This window comes from Delphinus delphis, chromosome 19 (genome assembly GCF_949987515.2).
Source record: "Delphinus delphis chromosome 19, mDelDel1.2, whole genome shotgun sequence".
In the NCBI taxonomy this organism is placed as follows: Eukaryota; Metazoa; Chordata; class Mammalia; order Artiodactyla; family Delphinidae; genus Delphinus; species Delphinus delphis.
This window is the reverse complement of record NC_082701.1, coordinates 53211233-53229639: the sequence shown is the minus strand read 5'-3', so window position 1 is coordinate 53229639 and position 18407 is coordinate 53211233. Positions and strand designations below refer to the sequence as shown.

General features: G+C 41.3%; 1 protein-coding gene across 2 annotated transcripts; it reads left to right on the top strand.

Moving 5' to 3' along the window:
- Positions 1-14: 14 nt before the first annotated feature.
- On the top strand, positions 15-17111 carry SCO1 (synthesis of cytochrome C oxidase 1). 2 transcript variants are annotated; one of them, XM_059998297.1, is made up of 6 exons: positions 15-313; positions 1381-1471; positions 4501-4698; positions 5442-5534; positions 9266-9381; positions 14358-17111. In XM_059998297.1, the coding sequence occupies exons 1-6, from the start codon at positions 29-31 to the stop codon at positions 14490-14492; spliced, it is 918 nt and encodes a 305-aa protein (XP_059854280.1). In that variant the 5' UTR covers positions 15-28; the 3' UTR covers positions 14493-17111. The 2 variants fall into 2 exon arrangements, with proteins under 2 accessions (XP_059854280.1, XP_059854281.1); XM_059998298.1 differs by lacking the exon at positions 14358-17111 and adding an exon at positions 13425-14340.
- Positions 17112-18407: the final 1296 nt, after the last annotated feature.

The window sequence follows — 18407 nt, the reverse complement described above, 5'->3', positions numbered from 1 at the left end:
GGCAAAGGAGGCGCGGTCTCTCGAGCTCATGGCGGGCTTGTTGCGCGCGCCCGGCCGGATAATGCGGCTTCCGAGTAGCAAACTTTGGTTTCTCTTGCCTCGCGGCCTCGGTGTTTGGGGCCCCGGGGAGGGGACCGCGAAGGTCATGCTGGGGCGGCTCCGCGCGCCGCCAGAGGAGGCGTGGCGGGCCTCGGGGCTCGTTGGCAGCTGCCAGCGGTGCCGGCTCCTCAGCACGGCGAGGCAGCCCCCGCCCGGGTCGTCAGGACCGGAGCCGAAGGGCGGCGGAGACCCCACGCGCCCTTCGCAGCCCCGGGTGAGTGCACACCTGGAGCCCTGCCTTTGCTCGCCAGTCAACCCTGCGCGCCCTTCGTATCCCACTTGGTCATAACCTCAGAAACCACTCGGCCTCAAGTTGTCCTCCACTCGGCCGGTTGACCTCCCTGGGTCACAGAATCTCATCCCGCATTTTCCTCCGGTTTGCACGGACCCTCAGCGGTAAAGAGAACCTCAGAACCGACACCCTCTCCACGTGGTTAGATACCCGGGCTTGGATTTTAGTTAGCTTTTGCGCCAAGAAAATAAGTTTCAGGTGTTCTAAGCGTGGGGGCTGGGTCTCAACCTTAAGTTTCCCAAGATTGAAGCGCGTCAGAGCATTTTTATTATTTATCACTTGGCTCTCCCTTCGGAGGTCTGGTGTGTATATGCTGAAATTGAGCACATGTGGGTCGTAGTGGCGTGCTGGATATGCCTTTTTTCTTTGGTTTCTCCCGGGTTCTAGTTCTGACCCCAAAAGAACTTAAGAGCCATTAGGCTCTAGTGATAGGCAAGAGAAGTGGTCTTCGGAGCTGGGGGAAGGTTAATGAGTTATTTTATCTTGGGACTTGGAAAAAGTACAAAGAAATAATGATGCAGTTTGCAAGACGTTCCACTTTTAGCTGTCTTCTACTTTGGCTTTGTTACTTTTGGAAGCCAGAGTTAGGTTAACCTCCTAAATTTATTTGGTTTATTTCTATGTATTCTCAATATCAGCACAAGCAGGTGATTAACTGGTTTTTAAATCAGCAGTTGGGATCTGGGTCACACGTGGTAACAATCATGGTGCTTGAGCCTTGGGTCTTTTTTTCCACATGAAAAGAAATCGACTTAGGGAACCTTCCCTTGGAAAGAAGTGCCTTTGTAATTGTGTTAGGAGCCCAGATGCAACTGCATCCCCAGAAACTTTCAGTATTTTCTCATCCCAAAGTAACGTGAAACATGCTGTCCGTTTAACAAGATCGAGGCCTGTGTGTAGGTAGCTTCAAAAATACTGTAATAAGTTTAGTGTGATTAAATATTTTCATCTTTTTAGTATTTTTATTTTTGAAATCTCTGCCCCAGTAGCCTGTTTCCTGGAAGTCCTTAGCCATCACATTTGCTATTGGAGGAGTTTTACTGGCTGGGATGAAGTACTTCAAGAAAGAAAAGACAGAGAGTAAGTAGATATTATCTGGTCAGCGCTGAATAAAATCCCTCCTGGCTGTGGACTGTCATCTTTTTGTCATTGTTGTTTTTAAGCTTTTTATCTAGAAATAATTTTAGGTTTACAGAAGAGTTGTAAAAATGACAGTTGCCATGTATCTTTCACCTTTCTTCCCCTAATGTTAATATCTTGTATAACTATGGCTAATTTATCAAAAGTGAGAAATTAAAGTTCATACAGTACTGTTCCCTAACCTACAAACCTTATTTGGTTTCACCTGTTTTTCCACTGTCTTATGTGTTCAGGGCACCACTGTCTAACCATGTGAAAAGACTTATTGTGGACAGATCTGGATGTAGATAGTAAGAAGTCCAGAGGGTGCAAAGATGACTAAGGTGCAGTCCAGCCACTGAGGCGCCCATGACAGTGAAACAGACACAGAAGTGAAGGATTCACTAGATGAGATTCTGCCAGGCCAGAGGGAATTTCACGGCAAGGAACGGCTCTGGACTAACACTCAGAGTGTTTAGAAACTGTTTACAAGAACTTTATATTTTAGTGAATATTTCAGGACTTTTAAGATTTGTTTTAGAAGTTTCCAGTAAACCTTTAAAGTATCACTTACTCTGTTTTGATTCTTTAGAGTCTCTTTTGATGACATTACACAAAGGATAATGTTTACAGCTGGGAGTGAAAATTCATAGGCTTTAGAACTTTAGGAATATAAGATCCATATTGATATACAGGTATATTTCTTTTGTGTAGCAAGCAGTGTTTTATTGATATGATTTTCATATTTTAATAAGCAGTTAAGTTCCTTCAATTTCAAAATGAAACAGACCTGACAAACTAGGAAAGTAATGGTAGAGACGATTGTAGAAAAAGCCAAGCTTCTTATGACTTTAGTTTGGAATTTCACCTTCAGTTAATAATTTTGTTTTATAAAAACTTGTATTATGAAACAGTATTAAAAGTGTGCCTTGGGGCTTCCCTGGTGGCTTAGTGGTTGAGAATCTGCCTGCTAATGCAGGGGACACGGGTTTGAGCCCTGGTCTGGGAAGATCTAACATGTCGCGGCACAACTAGGCCCGTGAGCCACAACTACTGAGCCTGCACATCTGGAGCCTGTGCTCCGCAACAGGAGAGGCCACGATAGTGAGAGGCCCGCGCACCACGATGAAGAGTGGCGCCCGCTTGCTACAACTAGAGAAAGCCCTCGCGCAGAAACGAAGACCCAGCACAGCAAAATAATTAATTAATTAATTAATAAACTCCTACCCCCAACATCTTCTTTGGAAAAAAAAAAAGAAGTGTGCCTAAGTTGTTTGAGAGTATTTGCTGACATGATGCTTCACCATCTCCCAATACTTTATTGTGTATTTTCTACAAACAAGGACATTCTCCAACATAACCACAATGCAGCCATCAAAATCAGAAAATTAACATCAATATGTTAACACCGTTCAATCTTCAGACCTCATTCAAGCTGTGCAACTGATGCCCTCCTTTATTTTATTTTACTTATTTTTAATTTTTTTGGCTGTGCCTTGTGGCATGCGGGATCTTAGTTCCCCAACCAGGGATTGAACCCATGCCCCCCACAGTACAAGCACAGAGTCTTAACCACTGGACTGCCAGGGAAGTCCCAACTGACGCCCTCCTTTTATAGCAGAAAGATCCAGTTCAGAGCCACACCTCATACCTAGTTTTTTCTTTGGTCTCCTTCAGTTTGTAACAGTTTTTCAGCCTTTACCGGACTCTCATGACCTTGACAGCTTGGAAGATTACAGGCCACTTATTTTGTAGACTGTCCCTTCGTTTGGGTTTGTCTGATGTTTTCTCATGGTTAGATTCAGGATGCTGTGTTCTCATTGCATTTAGTCAGGTGTCATATGATTTCAGTTTGTCCCATTACTGATTTAAGTTCAGTTTGATCACTTGTTTAAGGTGGTGTCTGTCAGGTTTCTCTACTGGAAATGTAATTAATGTGTATTTTGTGATGTACATTTACACATGTAAATATTATGTATTTATACATGTAAATATTCTGTTCCCCATCAAACTCTCAATTCATTTATTTATATCAGTGTGATTCATGATTTCCTAGCAAGCCAGTGAGTTGTAATCCATCATTCTCTTTGGTTTGACGCTCACATCGTCCCAGATTGGTCAGTGGGAGCCCCTTCGACACAGGCTTCTGTTTCCTTTTGACATGCCTCCTATGTGCTTTGGGTTCTTCCTTAATTCTGACACAAAAGGATGTTCTAGGTTCGTGTACTTTCTCTGCCCCAGTCCTGGTATCAGCCGTTTCTCTAAAAAGCCTCATTTCCTTTTAGTGGAGGATATTAGAAGTCAGGATATGAGCTCATTGCTATTGGGGTGTATCCGCCCCTGGGTCCTTTCAGTGGACAGAGCTAGGAGAGAGATGTGCTTATTTACATCTATACTTATTTCTGTATCTATATATATTGAAACTGTAAGTTTGTATTGTACCTCCCATTTCTTTCCAATACTTCAGCGTTCATTCTAGTTTTCTCTCCTTCCATCGATCTAACTCCTTTTTCATCCATAGCTCTTTAATGTATTTACTTATTTGGTCAAGCCCCTGTGTGTAACTGAGCTCCCATCGCTGCTGTCCTCTCCTCACACAGCTGCCCTCCTCAGCACATTCAGGCTCAGACACCCACTGCCAGGCCACCCACCTCGCCCACTTGGGCTCAGACATTCTGCTCTGCCCTGCCCTCACCCCCATCGTGGCCACACCTGATGGCTAAGGACCGAATTGTTCTGGAGGAGGAAGAAAATAGTTTTACCACTTTCTTTTCTTGTAGTCCTTACTATATACAATAGCGTTTGATTTTATTTTATTGTTTTATGCTTATTTAAAAGATTTTTTAAGCTTCTTGAAAACTGAGGCTATTTCTTCCATATTTTGTGCCCTCAGTCACTAGTATAGAATGAACCATAGATCAGGCATTTGAGTACCTGTGGTTAGATTGACTTTTTTTTTCCCTTTCGGTGTGTGTTTGTGTGTGTTTAAGAGCTGGAGAAGGAACGGCAGCGAAGCATCGGAAAGCCTTTACTTGGGGGCCCATTTTCCCTCACAACTCATACTGGCGAGCCCAAAACTGATAAGGACTACCTCGGTCAATGGGTATTGATTTATTTTGGTTTCACTCATTGCCCTGATATCTGTCCAGAAGAACTAGAAAAAATGATTCAAGTTGTGGATGAAATAGGTAAGAAAGCCATCTCTTGCTATAAAAAAGTATGTGTTTACTTGATGTCCCTAATGTTACTATGCTTTTCACATTCTTATATTACTGTTAGGTGGAGGGTTGTAATTATTCAGTTTGTGAGAACATAAAATCTCAGTGTTAGGCTTGTTAGCGGCTGTGATTCCCATGACCTTATTCTTTACCAAAGGAAGCTTGTTTTGATGCTAAATGTTAGGTTGCTTAAAAATGTTGGTGTGGTCTGGGTCTCCCTTAACTCTGCTTTGTGTCCCTTTCTTTTTGTAGCCTTTCATCACTGACACTGCCATTGCTTTTTCCCTGGTGACTGATGGTTAGACTAGGAAATCTGTGGTATGGTCTGTGATGTATATCCTTCTTAAAATGAATTGTTCCAGGATATTCAGTCCTTATCAATAGTTTCTTTGCCCTTGAGAAATGGTGGGTGGGGCGGGGGAATCCTACAAACATTGCATTGGATTAGGAGACAGGATATCCACGTGATGTGATTCTGAGTAACAGCATGTGTGCAGGGGTGCAGATATTTGATAGGCTATCTATCTGATTGCACCACAGATATATATATATCTGCCTTTCCTGGAGGCTGTCCCATCCCCTTCCCCATCCGTGTTAGATGTCCCTCTGTGTTGCCTTAACACCTTGCTGTAGCACTCCCTACACGCTGCTGTAATTGCTGTTTTTCTTTTCCCTTAAAATGTGAATACTGATTAATGAGAACTTTCTTTCAGATAGTATTCCAACTCTGCCAGATTTAACTCCACTTTTCATCACTATTGACCCGGAGAGGGACACAAAAGAAGCCATCGCAAATTATGTAAAAGGTGTGTTTATTCACAATGGTTTACATGTGTTTAGCTCTTACAGTTTTTGAAATATCAGCTTATTTGGACCTTGGAACGCTTTGTAAGATACAGGGGATATATGGTACTGTCACCAGTTTTATAGGTGGATGAAAAGAGTCTCAGAATTGTGACTGAGGCCGGTAAGTAAATAAATAAGGAAGAGGCCTCTCAGTTCCTGGTGCAGAGCTCTTTATTTTGTCACAGAGGAAAGATTGAACTTCATATATCAACAAAGTAAAGAGACCCTTGAATTGAAGGGACACATTGCTTCTGATTACCTTACTCTTCCCTTTGTAAAATTAGGACAGACGGACATTCTGGGAATATGTTCATTGGGAGATTAAAGAAAAATTATGAAATATAAGCACATTTTGAATTCATAGTGTATATTTTTATAAATCTAAAATATTAATGATAAACACATAACCATTTTAAGGAAGAATTTCAATTCAGACATTTCAACATGCACTTAAAAACTATTAGAAGGTACTTTTTTTTTAAGGAATTTTGCCTTTTTTCTTTTTTTTCAAATTTTATTTATTTATTTATTTATTTATTTATTTATTTATTTATTTATGGCTGTGTTGGCTCCCGTTTCTGTGCGAGGGCTTTCTCTAGTTGTGGCAAGCGGGGGCCACTCTTCATCGCGGTGCGCGGGCCTCACTATCGTGGCCTCTCTTGTTGCGGAGCACAGGCTCCAGACGCGCAGTCTCAGTAATTGTGGCTCACGGGCCTAGTTGCTCTGCGGCATGTGGGATCCTCCCAGACCAGGGCTCGAACCCATGTCCCCTGCATTAGCAGGCAGATTCTCAACCACTGTGCCACCAAGAAAGCCCTAGAAGGTACTTTTAAAGACTATAAATTATGCTAGAATTAAGGGTGAATGTTTAGGTTCTTGTGAGCTTGGGTAATTTCTCTGAATTCAAGTTTCTTAAGCTGAAAAAAGTGATGAGAATAAAAATCTGATCAGACAGGTTTTGTTGTTGTACTAGTGTGTGGAACATGCGTGCTTAAAAATCAGGAATTTCCATTTTAATTATGGTGGAATTGATTTAAGCTACTGGTCAGAAGGACTAATGAATAGTTTTCTATTTATTTTTATTGTATGATACCTTCTAATGCATATCCACTAAAACTTTGAGTTATTTTAAAATGTGTCTTATGTAAGACCTGTATATTTTATTATTTAACTCATGTATTGAGAGATAGTTGCCATATAAAAAGAGTACATACTTAAGGTGCACAGTGTGTTACATTTTGACACATGTGTGCACCTGGGAAACCATCACCACAGTCAGAGTGAACATATCCATCACCCCCAGCAGCTTCCATGTCCCTTGCTAATTCCTCCTTCATGTCCCTCCTCTGCACCCACCTCGTGTCTCCAGGCAACCACTGATCTGCTTTCCATCAATATAGATTAGTTTGCATTTTTAGAAGTTTATGTAAATGGAATTATACAGTATATGCTCTTTCTTTTTAATGACTTCCTTCAGTGTTATTCTGTTGAGATTCATCCATGTTGTAGCGTGTGTCAACAGTTCATTTTTATTGCTGAGTAGTATCCCATTGATGGACATTCCAGTCTTTGGCTATTACAGATAAAGCTGCTGAGCACTCATGTACATGTACGTCTTTGTGTGGACACACGCTTTCATTTCTCTTGAGTAAATACCTGCGAGTGGAGTGGCTGGGTCATATGATAGGTGAATGTTTAACTTTTTAAGAAACTGCCACTTTTTTCGGAAGTGGCGGTACGTTTTTACACTCGCGCTGGCAGTGTGAGAGCTCCAGCTCCTCCACATCCTCGCGCACTTAGTAGGGCCAGTCTTTTTAATTTTAGCCACTTCAGTAGGTGCTTAGTGGTATCTCATTGTGGTTTTATTAATGCGTTTCCCTTAATAACTTTTAACATTAAGCATCTTTTCATGCCATTATTTGCCATCTGTATGTCTTCTTTGGTAAAGCGTCTCCACATCTTTTACTCATTTTTATGGGGCTGTTTATTTTTACTTATTTATTTATCATTTATAGTCCTGATACAAGTCTTTTATCAGGTGTATGATTTGCAAATATTTCCTCCTGGTCTATGGCTTGTCATGTCAGCCATGGCTTTTGAAGAGCAGTTTCCATTTTGATGAAGTTCAGTTTATTAGCTTGTTCTTTTATAGATAATTTTTTTGGTTTCATATATGAGAGATCTTTGCCTAACCCAAGGTTACAAAGGTTTGTTTTCTCGTTGAAGTTGTAGAGTTTTTATTATATATAAGCAGAATTTATGTCCACAGTTTACAGGTATGTCAGAAACTTGAGCAATAGCATCGTTATTTTCTAAAGCAGGTATAACTCATTGGGTGATAAATGATCTCCAATTTAAATGTGTGTTGGCAATTGTTTATTATCACATATTAACCAAACCTTAGATAATCCCCAAATGAGTAGACATTTGAGTTGCCGTACTTAATGGAAATACCAAAACCTTACAGTAATATTCTTCATCAGCAGGTACATACAGTGATTGATGATATGATCATTTCTAGTTGCATTTGGGGGGGATTTTTAAATATTTAAGTTGGTATTTAGAAAATTAACTGCAATTTCAACAATTTTTTGAAAAGGTTTGGATGTGCAACTAATTCAGGCTTCACTCACCTTCTCTTCATTTAGTCAGAGCGTAGGGAAGAAGAACAAGCCACCTTGCTTTTTCAGCACCTGAGCAGTTTTCCAATTTAGAATGAGTTAGTCCAAAGAATAAAAATAGGCTACCTCTACCTTTGGAAGAAGGTACTGCTGCTAAATGTTGGACTCGGCTCAGTAGTCTGATGAATCCAGGTCTTTTAAGTGACTTCCCCAGCTTACTTACATGAATTCCAAAAACTTAATAGCAAGTGCATGCTGTGAGGTTTTATGTTAGAAAATGAGATACAGGTATTTTGATCTGGTATGAACTAATTGTCAGGCAAACTTTTTTCTCATATGATACAATGGAAAACTGTCATGCTTAATTCATAATAGTATCTTTAAACTTCAGCATATCTCAGAACTACACCTAAATATTTAAGAACCACTAAATTAACAAAAATTATGATTTAAATAATTAGAATATATTCCCTCCAGCTCTTTACTAGTCATGAAAGGATTTGACTTACATATTACCAAAAACCAACTTTTGGTTTCATTGCTCTTCTCTATTAATAGTCTGTTTTAAGTTTCATTGATTTCTGCTCTAATTCTCTTCTTCTGCATACTCTGGATTTAATTTGCTCTTTTTCTAGATCCTAAGGTGGAAACTTATATTATTGATTTTAGATCTTCTTTTCTACTATATGGATTCAATAAGTTGTGTTTCCATTTTTATTTTATTCAAGATATTTTTTAAATTTCTCTTGAGATTTCTTCTTTGGCTCATGTGTTATTTAGAAGTGTGTTTAATTTCCATGTGTTTGGGGATTTTCCAGATATCTTTCTGCCATTGATTTCTAGTTTAATTCCAGTGTGATCTATCTTGGTGAATGTAACATATATTACAGAGGAGAATTTTCATTTGTTCTATGCGAATTTGTTTTTCCTTGAAACATGAAGAAATGTTTAGGGACTCACAGGAAGAAAGTGGCAGTAGGGCTGCTCTATAACGGATACTGTTTTTTGAAGTGTAGGGATGGTTGTTTCGCTTGCTGCTTTTTCACTGTCTTTCTCATTTTTTTATTTAGAATTTTCTCCCAAACTGATTGGCTTAACTGGCACAAAAGAAGAGATCGATCAAGTGGCCAGAGCATTCAGAGTGTATTACAGCCCTGGCCCCAAGGATGAAGACGAGGACTACATAGTAAGCAAATGCACAGCTTTCAACACCTGGACAGGCTCCCAGGTCCCAGACATTCACATAGCTTTCCGTGATGACTGGCTTTAAAAATGAAATTAAAACGAAAGATAATCTGAGATCATAGCAAATTCCTTAATAATTAGGGATGTTTGAAAGGATAGAAGAAGTATATCTATTTTTTGAAGGATGATTGTTTAATTTATATTCATTGTTCTTAGAGTTTAATTGCCTGCTTTTCTAGTGGCACATAAAATTACAGAGCAATATAAAATCAGGGATATCTTAGATTCAATATAATATAATATAATCGTTTGGGGCAAAGCTCATTTTAGTTGATAAACATCGTATTGGTTCTCTCTGCCCTCAATGAAGAGGTATAAGAAATATACTCCTTTTGAGAAGTAGTGTTAGGCCGTAGGGAACTGCGTTTTGGGGTTGAGTGAGTAAGAATTCTGAAAAGCAAGAGAAAAGAAAGCCATAGGCAACTAGACTTCCCATAAGATTTCTTTTCATACCAACTATGCGTTTGCATAATTTTCTGTTTAGTTGCATTTGCAGCTATTATGCTCTACATAATTAGGATTAATTAATTAATTAATTATTTTAATTAATTAAAAACTTAATGAAGTTTTTTTAATGATGAAGAACAAATTCTATCAGGTTGTTCTTCTATAGCTCTTACATTAAAGAGCCGTCTTCACGTTCATCAGCACTGCCCAGGAGTCCTGGGTCACCTTGTTCCTGTTCTAGTCAGTGGTTTCACAGTGAAGCATAAGCGCCACCCCTACGCACCCAGTTTCCTTCTCAGTGTGGACGTTTTTCCCTATCACATGAAGAGTTGACATTGTATTTTAGTATCATTTCAGGTTTTTTCCTCAGTTGTCATGCTCTAGTTTCTCTATAGTATTGGTTAGACAAAGTGATTAATCATAAGAGCCTTTCCAGCCGCAGAGCTGGTTTTGTAGGAAGAAAGATGGTCAGGATCCTGAGTCGTTGCTCTTCCCGCAACGCCATGGCCAGCTCCCAAGAGTGACATGCAGAGGGGACATCCCACTGTGGTGCTTTGTCTCTATGGCCCACTGTGATTTCCTCACCACTTTTGAACCTGGAGCACATGTGCCCCTGTAGCTTTTTTTTTTTTTTTTTTAATGTTTTATTTATTTATTTATTTGGTTGTGCTGGGTCTTAGTTGCGGCAGGCGGGCTTCTTAGTTGTGGCATGCGAACTTTTAGTTGCGGCACGCATGTGGGATCTAGTTCCCTGACCAGGGATCGAACCCAGGCCCCATGCACTGGGAGCACAGAGTCCCAACCACTGCGCCCCCAGGGAAGTCCCAGCACTGTAGCCTTTGGCCTAAATTAAAAGCACGTTTCTGGTCCCTTTGCCTTAAGCCCACACATTTTCTAGTTGTGGTGCCTCATAGACTTAGGGAAACTTGGGTTCATGGGAGAAAAAGACAAGAAAAATTAGCATTTTCTTCTTACACCCTAAGTTTAAGGAAAGTAGAGGGACCCTACTGTGGTTTCCTCTTGTCACACCAGCAGCATGAGAAGAATGAGAGGAGAGCAGAAAGGAAGCTGTGGAGAAAGAAGAGCTTTTCAGAATTCGTTACTCTTCCTATGAAAGAGTTGTATTGACTGGTTTTGAGGTTTAACTTATGATGATAGTGGGAGCAGTTGAGCTAGTCAGTCTGACTTCCAGTGCTGAATAGTTTTATTAAATTGTTTACATATGTACAGTTGTAAACTAGGTAACACCCTTTAGTCTTGTTGCTTATAGCTCATAATTCTAGAGTTAAAATTAATTTTACAAATTAGAGGAAACAACTTATAAACAAGTAAAACATGGGCTTCCCTGGTGGCGCAGTGGTTGAGAGCCCGCCTGCCGATGCAGGGGACACGGGTTCGTGCCCCGGTCCGGGAAGATCCCACATACCGCGGAGCGGCTGGTCCCGTGAGCCATGGCCGCTGAGCCTACGCGTCCGGAGCCTGTGCTCCGCAATGGGAGAGGCCGCAACAGTGAGAGGCCCGCGTACCGCCAAAAAAAAAAAGAAAAAAAAAAAAAAAAAACAAGTAAAACATTCAGTTAACGTAGTAAGAGATACTTGGCTGAAACTGAAGCGCTGCTCACCACAGGAATGTGATTTGAGACACCCACCTCTATAGTCAGCCGCCCCTCGTGGTTTTTTATTTAAATTACTTTGAAACCTTTCATTGTGTAGCCTACGTGTGTATACGGCGAGGTGCCAGTGAACTCATAAACATAAATCACATAAGGTTTGGGCACCGAGATTTGCACTCTAAGGTAGCCATGCAGATAATCCAGAATATGGATATTAAGTTTTTTAGTCTTAAAAATCAAGATGTAAATATGTACGTCTTACAGAGATTCTTGGATCCTCTAGAACCCATCCCAGACCCCATTTTGACAAGTAAATACTGGTCTACTGCCATAAGAATGTGACGTTTGATAAGAATCAGTGAGTTCACTGCTGTACATTTGCCAAATCAACCAGTAGGGGGAGACACTCTCCAGTTTCTTGGGTTTTTCATTAGTATGACTTCTGTCCTTTGAGGTTACAGATTTTAATCCGCAACATGGTATGGGAAACTTCTCTTAAGATTTAAGGACATGAAGGGAATGAGGGAGTACCTTAAAGGTTGAGATATAAAGGAATGAAGTTTTCTTAATCTCGATAGCAACAGAGGTGAGCTTCTGGCTTTGAATACGAGTGGCATCCTCTGACCTATAGTATATGTAACGCAGGTTACAAGCGTTTAGAATTCCATTGAAAGCTAAATGTGCACATCATTGCGTTATATGTATAGTATTACATTATTTTCTAAAAATTAGGAAATACTCTTGCAAAAGAATACAAATAGCTTTCACACCTAAGAAAAGATGTTCTGTTTTATTCACAATAAAAGAAATGTGAACTGTATAATGTGATGCCATTTTTCACCTGTTAGATCAGAAAGGCCAAAGATACTGTCAAAATCTAATTTAGGAAAAGAGAAAATGCTGCAGTGTTGGAGTGAAATTGGACGAGCTGGCACTTCCATGCATTGTTGATGGGAATTAAACTGATACGCCCTCATAAGAAGGCTGTTTGTCAGTATCATCAGCGTTTAAAGTGGAATACTTTTTAGGTTAGAGACCTCATTTTTTGGAATTTGTCTTACAGAGATAACCTATAGCATTGTTTGTAAAAAAGACTGGAAACCAAGCAACCATTCTTTAAAAGGCTACTATATATGTACTGATACAGAACAACGTCCAGTATATTGCTAAGTGAGAAAACAAGTATAGTGTGTTGTTAATTCTGTCTAAAAAGAAATAGGTGGTTGTCGACACGCTAATAGACGCAGAGGGTTTCTCTCGAAGAGTAACAGCAGGAACTGGTGGTAGTGGTGCCCTCTGAGGAGAACTGAGGGACTCTGGGAGTCTGGAGGGAGTGGAAGACTTCATTGTATACATTTACTGTGTATTCTTCCATTCTTATTTACATATGATTTGCTCTGCCCACAATCCAAGTGAACACTGAGACGTGACCACTGACAAGTTTGACAGTTTGAGTAGAACAATTTTTTTATTATGTATTAGAAAGTAATTTATGTGAAGAACACTCATAAAATAAGCCCAACACATGCTGAAATTCTGGTCTTTTAAGGGGGAGAGAGAATAGACAGAATAGGAAAGAGGAAGAAATGGGGAGAAAGAGAGGTGTAAGCTGTGGAGTAGGGCTTTAAGAGACACCTGGAGACCTAGTTCTGACTGTCAGACAATTGGAGAAACGCGGGTTCCCTGTCCTCCCGCAGTGAATTACTCCCAGCCCCCTCAAGATCACCAGCTGTCTGAGCCCTCTGGGTCTACATTCTTTCCTTATGTGAATAAGCAAGTGGCTCTTTCCATGTACTCTCTATGAATGTGTGTGTATAAAAGCATGGTAATCTAACAGACACATCGTGTGTCTGGGTATATTTGGGGTGTCTCCAGCTTGGTATGTATGATCACATTCCTGTCTTTCTTTTTGTTTTGCCAAACAGCAATCAAGCCTGGAATAAATTCCAAGGATTCTAAGTGCCATGTCTTCAACTCATTTAAAATTGGATTTGTGAAAGCATATAAGTAAAAAAAATTGATGGCTAGTCTAAACTTTAGGTGGAGCTAGGAACACTTTAAGAACTTTGCCATGAAAGTGCATAATGGATTTAAGGTAACTCCTTGGGGGTGTAGCACTTACGGCTCCTGAGGAACTTCTGGGTGATGTGCTTCAGGTAGGATTGTTCAGCGTAGTAGGATTGTTCTTAGGGGAGGACAACACTCGTTGTCATGTTTCCATTTGAATCACTAATATGAGGACTAAATACTGTATTAGAATTTATATATTATATATTTAGTGGTTACTTTTCTGTTTTTGTTTGTAATATAACATGGTAAGCAGAATTTAGCCTGTTGAATGATCACCAGTTCTTCCTAAAACATAAAAGAATATACCCTAGAACTTAATAAAGAAAGTATTTTTCACCAACACTTTTAATCCCGTGCGGTATCTCTTTATAATATGGTTAAGGGATCAGATGAAATATTTTAGTCATAAATGTAGGCTCTTCCCAAGCAGGCTTTGCTGTTCCCCAAGCATTGGCTGTTTAATGAAGGCTGGCAGTGGCCATTTCTTAGAAGTGCATTCTTTTCTCAGAAATTGTGTGGATGAGTGTGTTAAGGATTGAACCAAAAGAATTCCAAGTTCTAGCTGATGTGTCAGGCAATAGTCGGCAAATTTCTGGAAAGATTTTAGATAATTCGTTGCTGTGTATTTAGTATAATAGACTCAGGCCTGTTCCATAAATAATAGATGCTACAAAGGTTGCTTAACTAGTAATGTGAAGTCTCTTATCCTGTAGCATTTATTCAGTAAAATAAGCAGCTTATTTTGGTGAACTTTTTGTCATCCTCTCCTTCCCCCCTTTTCTCTGCAGGTGGATCATACAATCATAATGTACTTGATTGGACCAGATGGTGAGTTTCTAGATTATTTTGGCCAGAACAAGAAGAATGCAGAAATAGCTGGTTTGATTGCTGCGCACATGAGGGAACACAGGAAAAAGAGCTAGCCAAAGCAGCGCGGCCGTGCGCTCTTCTGCTAAAGAGGAAGGAAGCTTTGTCTCCCGTAGGGGCTGATACTTATATGTGTATACATGCAACCTACAGAATGGCCTTCGTACCAGGAGAACACCTAAATTTGGGGCAGGGCATGCTACTCTTGGGTTCAGCAAGGATGGATTCTTAACCAGAAGTCTCCCAAATGGTCGCCTTGAGACCAGAGGACCAAGTTGCCGTGAAGCCAGCGGAATGGACCTCAGGGAAGGACACAGCTGGAGAAGACGCAGCCGTGGGGTCTCCACGTGAGCAGAGCCCTCTGATCAGCATGGCTGTCCCTCCAGTGTCTTGGACTCTTGCTCTGGCAGGTTGTAGTGAATTTCCAGGAAGAGCGTAACTTCCATAGTGACCTTGCTTTCCTCTTTGAGTTCTTGGTGGCTGATAACAATCAAATTAGGCTCTCTGACATTCACAGTTAACCTTTATGCTTGAAAGCATTAGTGTAGTCTTGCTTGTTAATGAAGACCACTGTCAGGTTTGCATTGTGTTCCCCTGTCAGCAGGTGCTGATTTTATTAATGTAGAGAAAAGCTGTTGTTTGGGGCAAACCATTAGATCAGATTCCCTAGGGACCTTTCATGTGATTTTTAGCTGAACGATGTGCCAGGCTTTCAGGGACCTGCCAAATGGGTGTAAGAGGATACAGACCATGAGTGTGTACAGAGTACCCTCCTGCCTGTACCGGATTGCACTTGTCTGAAATAAAGGTGTGCTTTTGCAGCTTGGACAACCGTGGCCTTTCTTGTGGGTGCAGAGATGGCAGCTTATAGCTCTCTGGGCTGAGACCCCCAGACTCGAGGGCGCAGGTAGGTGGGTGCTTGTTAGAGTGCAGGTTCCCAGGCCCAGGGCTGGGTTCACTGAGCTGAGGAAGGATGCAAAGACCTGCGTTCACACCTGCCACCCCAGGTGCCTCTGATGCGGTGGCTGGGGGACTAGGGCCTTGAGAGACTGTTTTGAGGGTGGAAGGGGGCAGGTTTGCATCTGGGCGAGTTAGGTGCGTCATCTTCTGGTGTATCCATCCACAAAGTGCGAGGCAGACAGCCATTCAGGAAGATGCTGGCTTTTGTTTCTGAAACAAAAACTACTCAAAACTTCCCTGCTGTCTGGACTTGACCATTTATCACCATTCTCCACCTGAAACTGCTGCAAAGCCTCTGAAAGTCTCAACAGACCGTAACAGGTGTGGTGCCTCATCAGACATGGGCTTTCCTTGCACATCAGTTCTGTGCTCTGTGCACGTGACATGGCGCTGTCTTTTGGTTTTTAAATTCTCAATGTTAAAACCTACTATAGATATTTATGTCAAGGCATGTGAAAAAGAAAAGTCATAAACTCTATAGTGGTTATGGGCCGAACTTTCCCCCAGATTCATGTGTTTGTTGAAGTCCTAACCCAATGGAGGCAGTCTCTAAAAGGGTGATGAAGTTAAAATGAGGCCTTTAGGGAAGGCCCTCATCCAACATGCCTGGTGTTCTTATGAGAAGATATTGGGACACAGGCACAGAGGAGACCATGTGAAGACACAGAGAGGCCTCCAGAAACAAGCCCTGCCGACCCATTGATCTGGGACTTCTAGCCACCAGAACTGCTGAGACAATAAACATCTGTGGTTCAAGCCCCGGTGCTGTGGTACTTTGTGAAAGCGCCCTAGTGAACTCATACAGTGCTATTCTCCTTTTAGGTTCCCTTACTAAAAAAATACCAAGATTTAGTTTATATAAACTTCAACTCAGTAGTTGGTTTGGAATGACTTTCCCAGGAACCTTGTCAAGAACGTGAGGAACTTAATAAAAGACTACTCTCATGTAACAAAGATCTTAAGTATCTAAAATGCCAGACGTTTGAAAAGATGGTCTGTTTTAAGCCACAGAACATTTGTGTGGATCACTTGGCAGCAGCTTGTGCCAGAGAAAATTCAGTCTTCATTCTCAGCTGTTGCAGGTTAGAGCTTGTGTCATGATCCAGAAAAGGAACAGAAGCTTTTGAAGAAACTTTTATTTGCTCTTCATTCCAGTGTCAAGTTTAGAGGCTTAGAAGCAGGGAAAGGCACCTCAGAGATGACAATCCAAATCTCTCTACTCATGAGCGGACAATCCCAGAGATTAAGGTGCTGGCTTCACTCCTGAATCTAGATTAGAACTTGGGTCCCAATTTCTAGTCAGGTCCCTGCCTGTCCCAGTGCTGTGGGGCACTCATGGGGACCTTGTGAACCCAGACAAAACGGGGGCTCTGTGCACCCATGGGGCAGCCTTTCCATTGTGAATCTCGGGAAATTAAAATCAAGGCTGCCTCTCAGCAAAGTGCCACTTGCAGACCTTGACCTGGATGGGCTATGGTGTTTGTGCTGGACTGTTCAGCGGAATTAATATTCTAAGAAATGGCATTTATTCGAAAATTATAAGAATGCTGTCCATGCAGCAGGCCCGGAAGTACTTTCTGCATCTGGCTGTCCGTGAGGTAGCTAATACCTCAGGTGTAAGAGCCGAGACTCACTGAATACCGGTAGAAAGCCCGTGTGGGGTGGACAGCTAATGTGAACCCAGTAAATGATTTGAAATTGTGAATGCATCTGCATGAGAGACTGTAAAATATCTCATTGTTTTTAAATACAAGATTAAAAAATTAAAATTTTCAAATCAATAGTGCTCTGAAGAAGTGTTTTATTTTGCATATAGCACAATTTAAATTGTGTGTGTGAGAGAGAGCTACCCTTTCAAAGAGCAGTCACACAAGCATTTTTCATCCATTTAGCTGATACATTTTACTCTTAGTTCTGAGTTACATTACTCTGTAAAGATACGGGTGGTTATTCCTATTTATTAATGAGGTACAATTAATAACCTCTAGCCACGTGTTCCTTCATACCCTCTTTAGAACTTAGGTATTTTCTGTTCATTTAAGAATGTACTTTAAAGTTTGTCTTTCCATGATTATAACATAAAAATTTGGAATATACAGAAAAGTTGAAGAAATTTTTAAACCACCATTGTTCCACCACCAGGAAACTATTTGGATGCATTTCCTTTGGATCTTCAACATTAATCTTTTCTTGTGGAAATCCACCGGTGTGTTCCTTTAAAAAATTAGACATGGCAGGTCAAGCTCAAGTCTCTGTAACCAGCACTGCCCCACCTTCCTCATAGGCAACTGCTGTTTAGTGTTGGGTGGGTATCATTCCAGAGTATTAAGGACCCACGCAGGCTGTGTTCTCAGGCTCCAGTTATGAACACTTGTTAAACTAGCTCAGTGCTGCTCAGTTTTTATGTAGCTGTTATTTTTGTTATATTTTGTGTAATTATATTATTGAACTTGAAGGTAGCCCGAAATAGCCCCCTCTTGCCAAGGTTAGGTAGTGGATTCACTAGAGGAAAAAAACAGCTTTCAGGGCAAACTTCAGTTGTTCCCTCACCATTGTTGATTGATGGCATCATTTCAGGTGTGTTGGTGGAGAGACTTCGTTCTCTGGGAATGGTGACGTGGAATTGGGGACCACACGGCCAGTAACCCTCAGAGCTGGCCGGACTCGGGCTCCTCCCCTGCAGGGGTGGCCGGTGTGCAGCGCCTGCACGCAGCCTGTCCATTCATCGTGCGTTGCTCTTCAGGAGTTCATTGCCCTGAAACCAGCCTGGTTTCCATCCTGACGATGCTAAGGTAACCTCTCGCAGCCTTACTTTTCTTACCTGTCACCTGGGGATATAATAGCACTGGTGTGGTAAGGTCGCTGTGAGGGTTAGAGAAGCCGTGTGGAACACCAGCACATGCTCAGGAGGTGATGCCTGGTGTTATTTTTGGTCCTGATGAGGGCAGTGATTTGAGGCATGCTTAACAGGTGGTGTCAGCAAGTGGGTTTGATGATAAGTGTTTTCTACC

What these genes read in the sequence shown, in the direction of transcription:
- SCO1 (XM_059998297.1), top strand. Translation starts at nt 29, where the DNA reads ATGGCGGGCTTGTTGCGCGCGCCCGGCCGGATAATGCGGCTTCCGAGT. An exon ending in CGCGCCCTTCGCAGCCCCGG is followed by an intron (nt 314 to 1,380) that starts GTGAGTGCACAC and finishes CTGCCCCAGTAG; the next exon opens with CCTGTTTCCTGGAAGTCCTT. An exon ending in ATGAAGACGAGGACTACATA is followed by an intron (nt 9,382 to 14,357) that starts GTAAGCAAATGC and finishes TTTTCTCTGCAG; the next exon opens with GTGGATCATACAATCATAAT.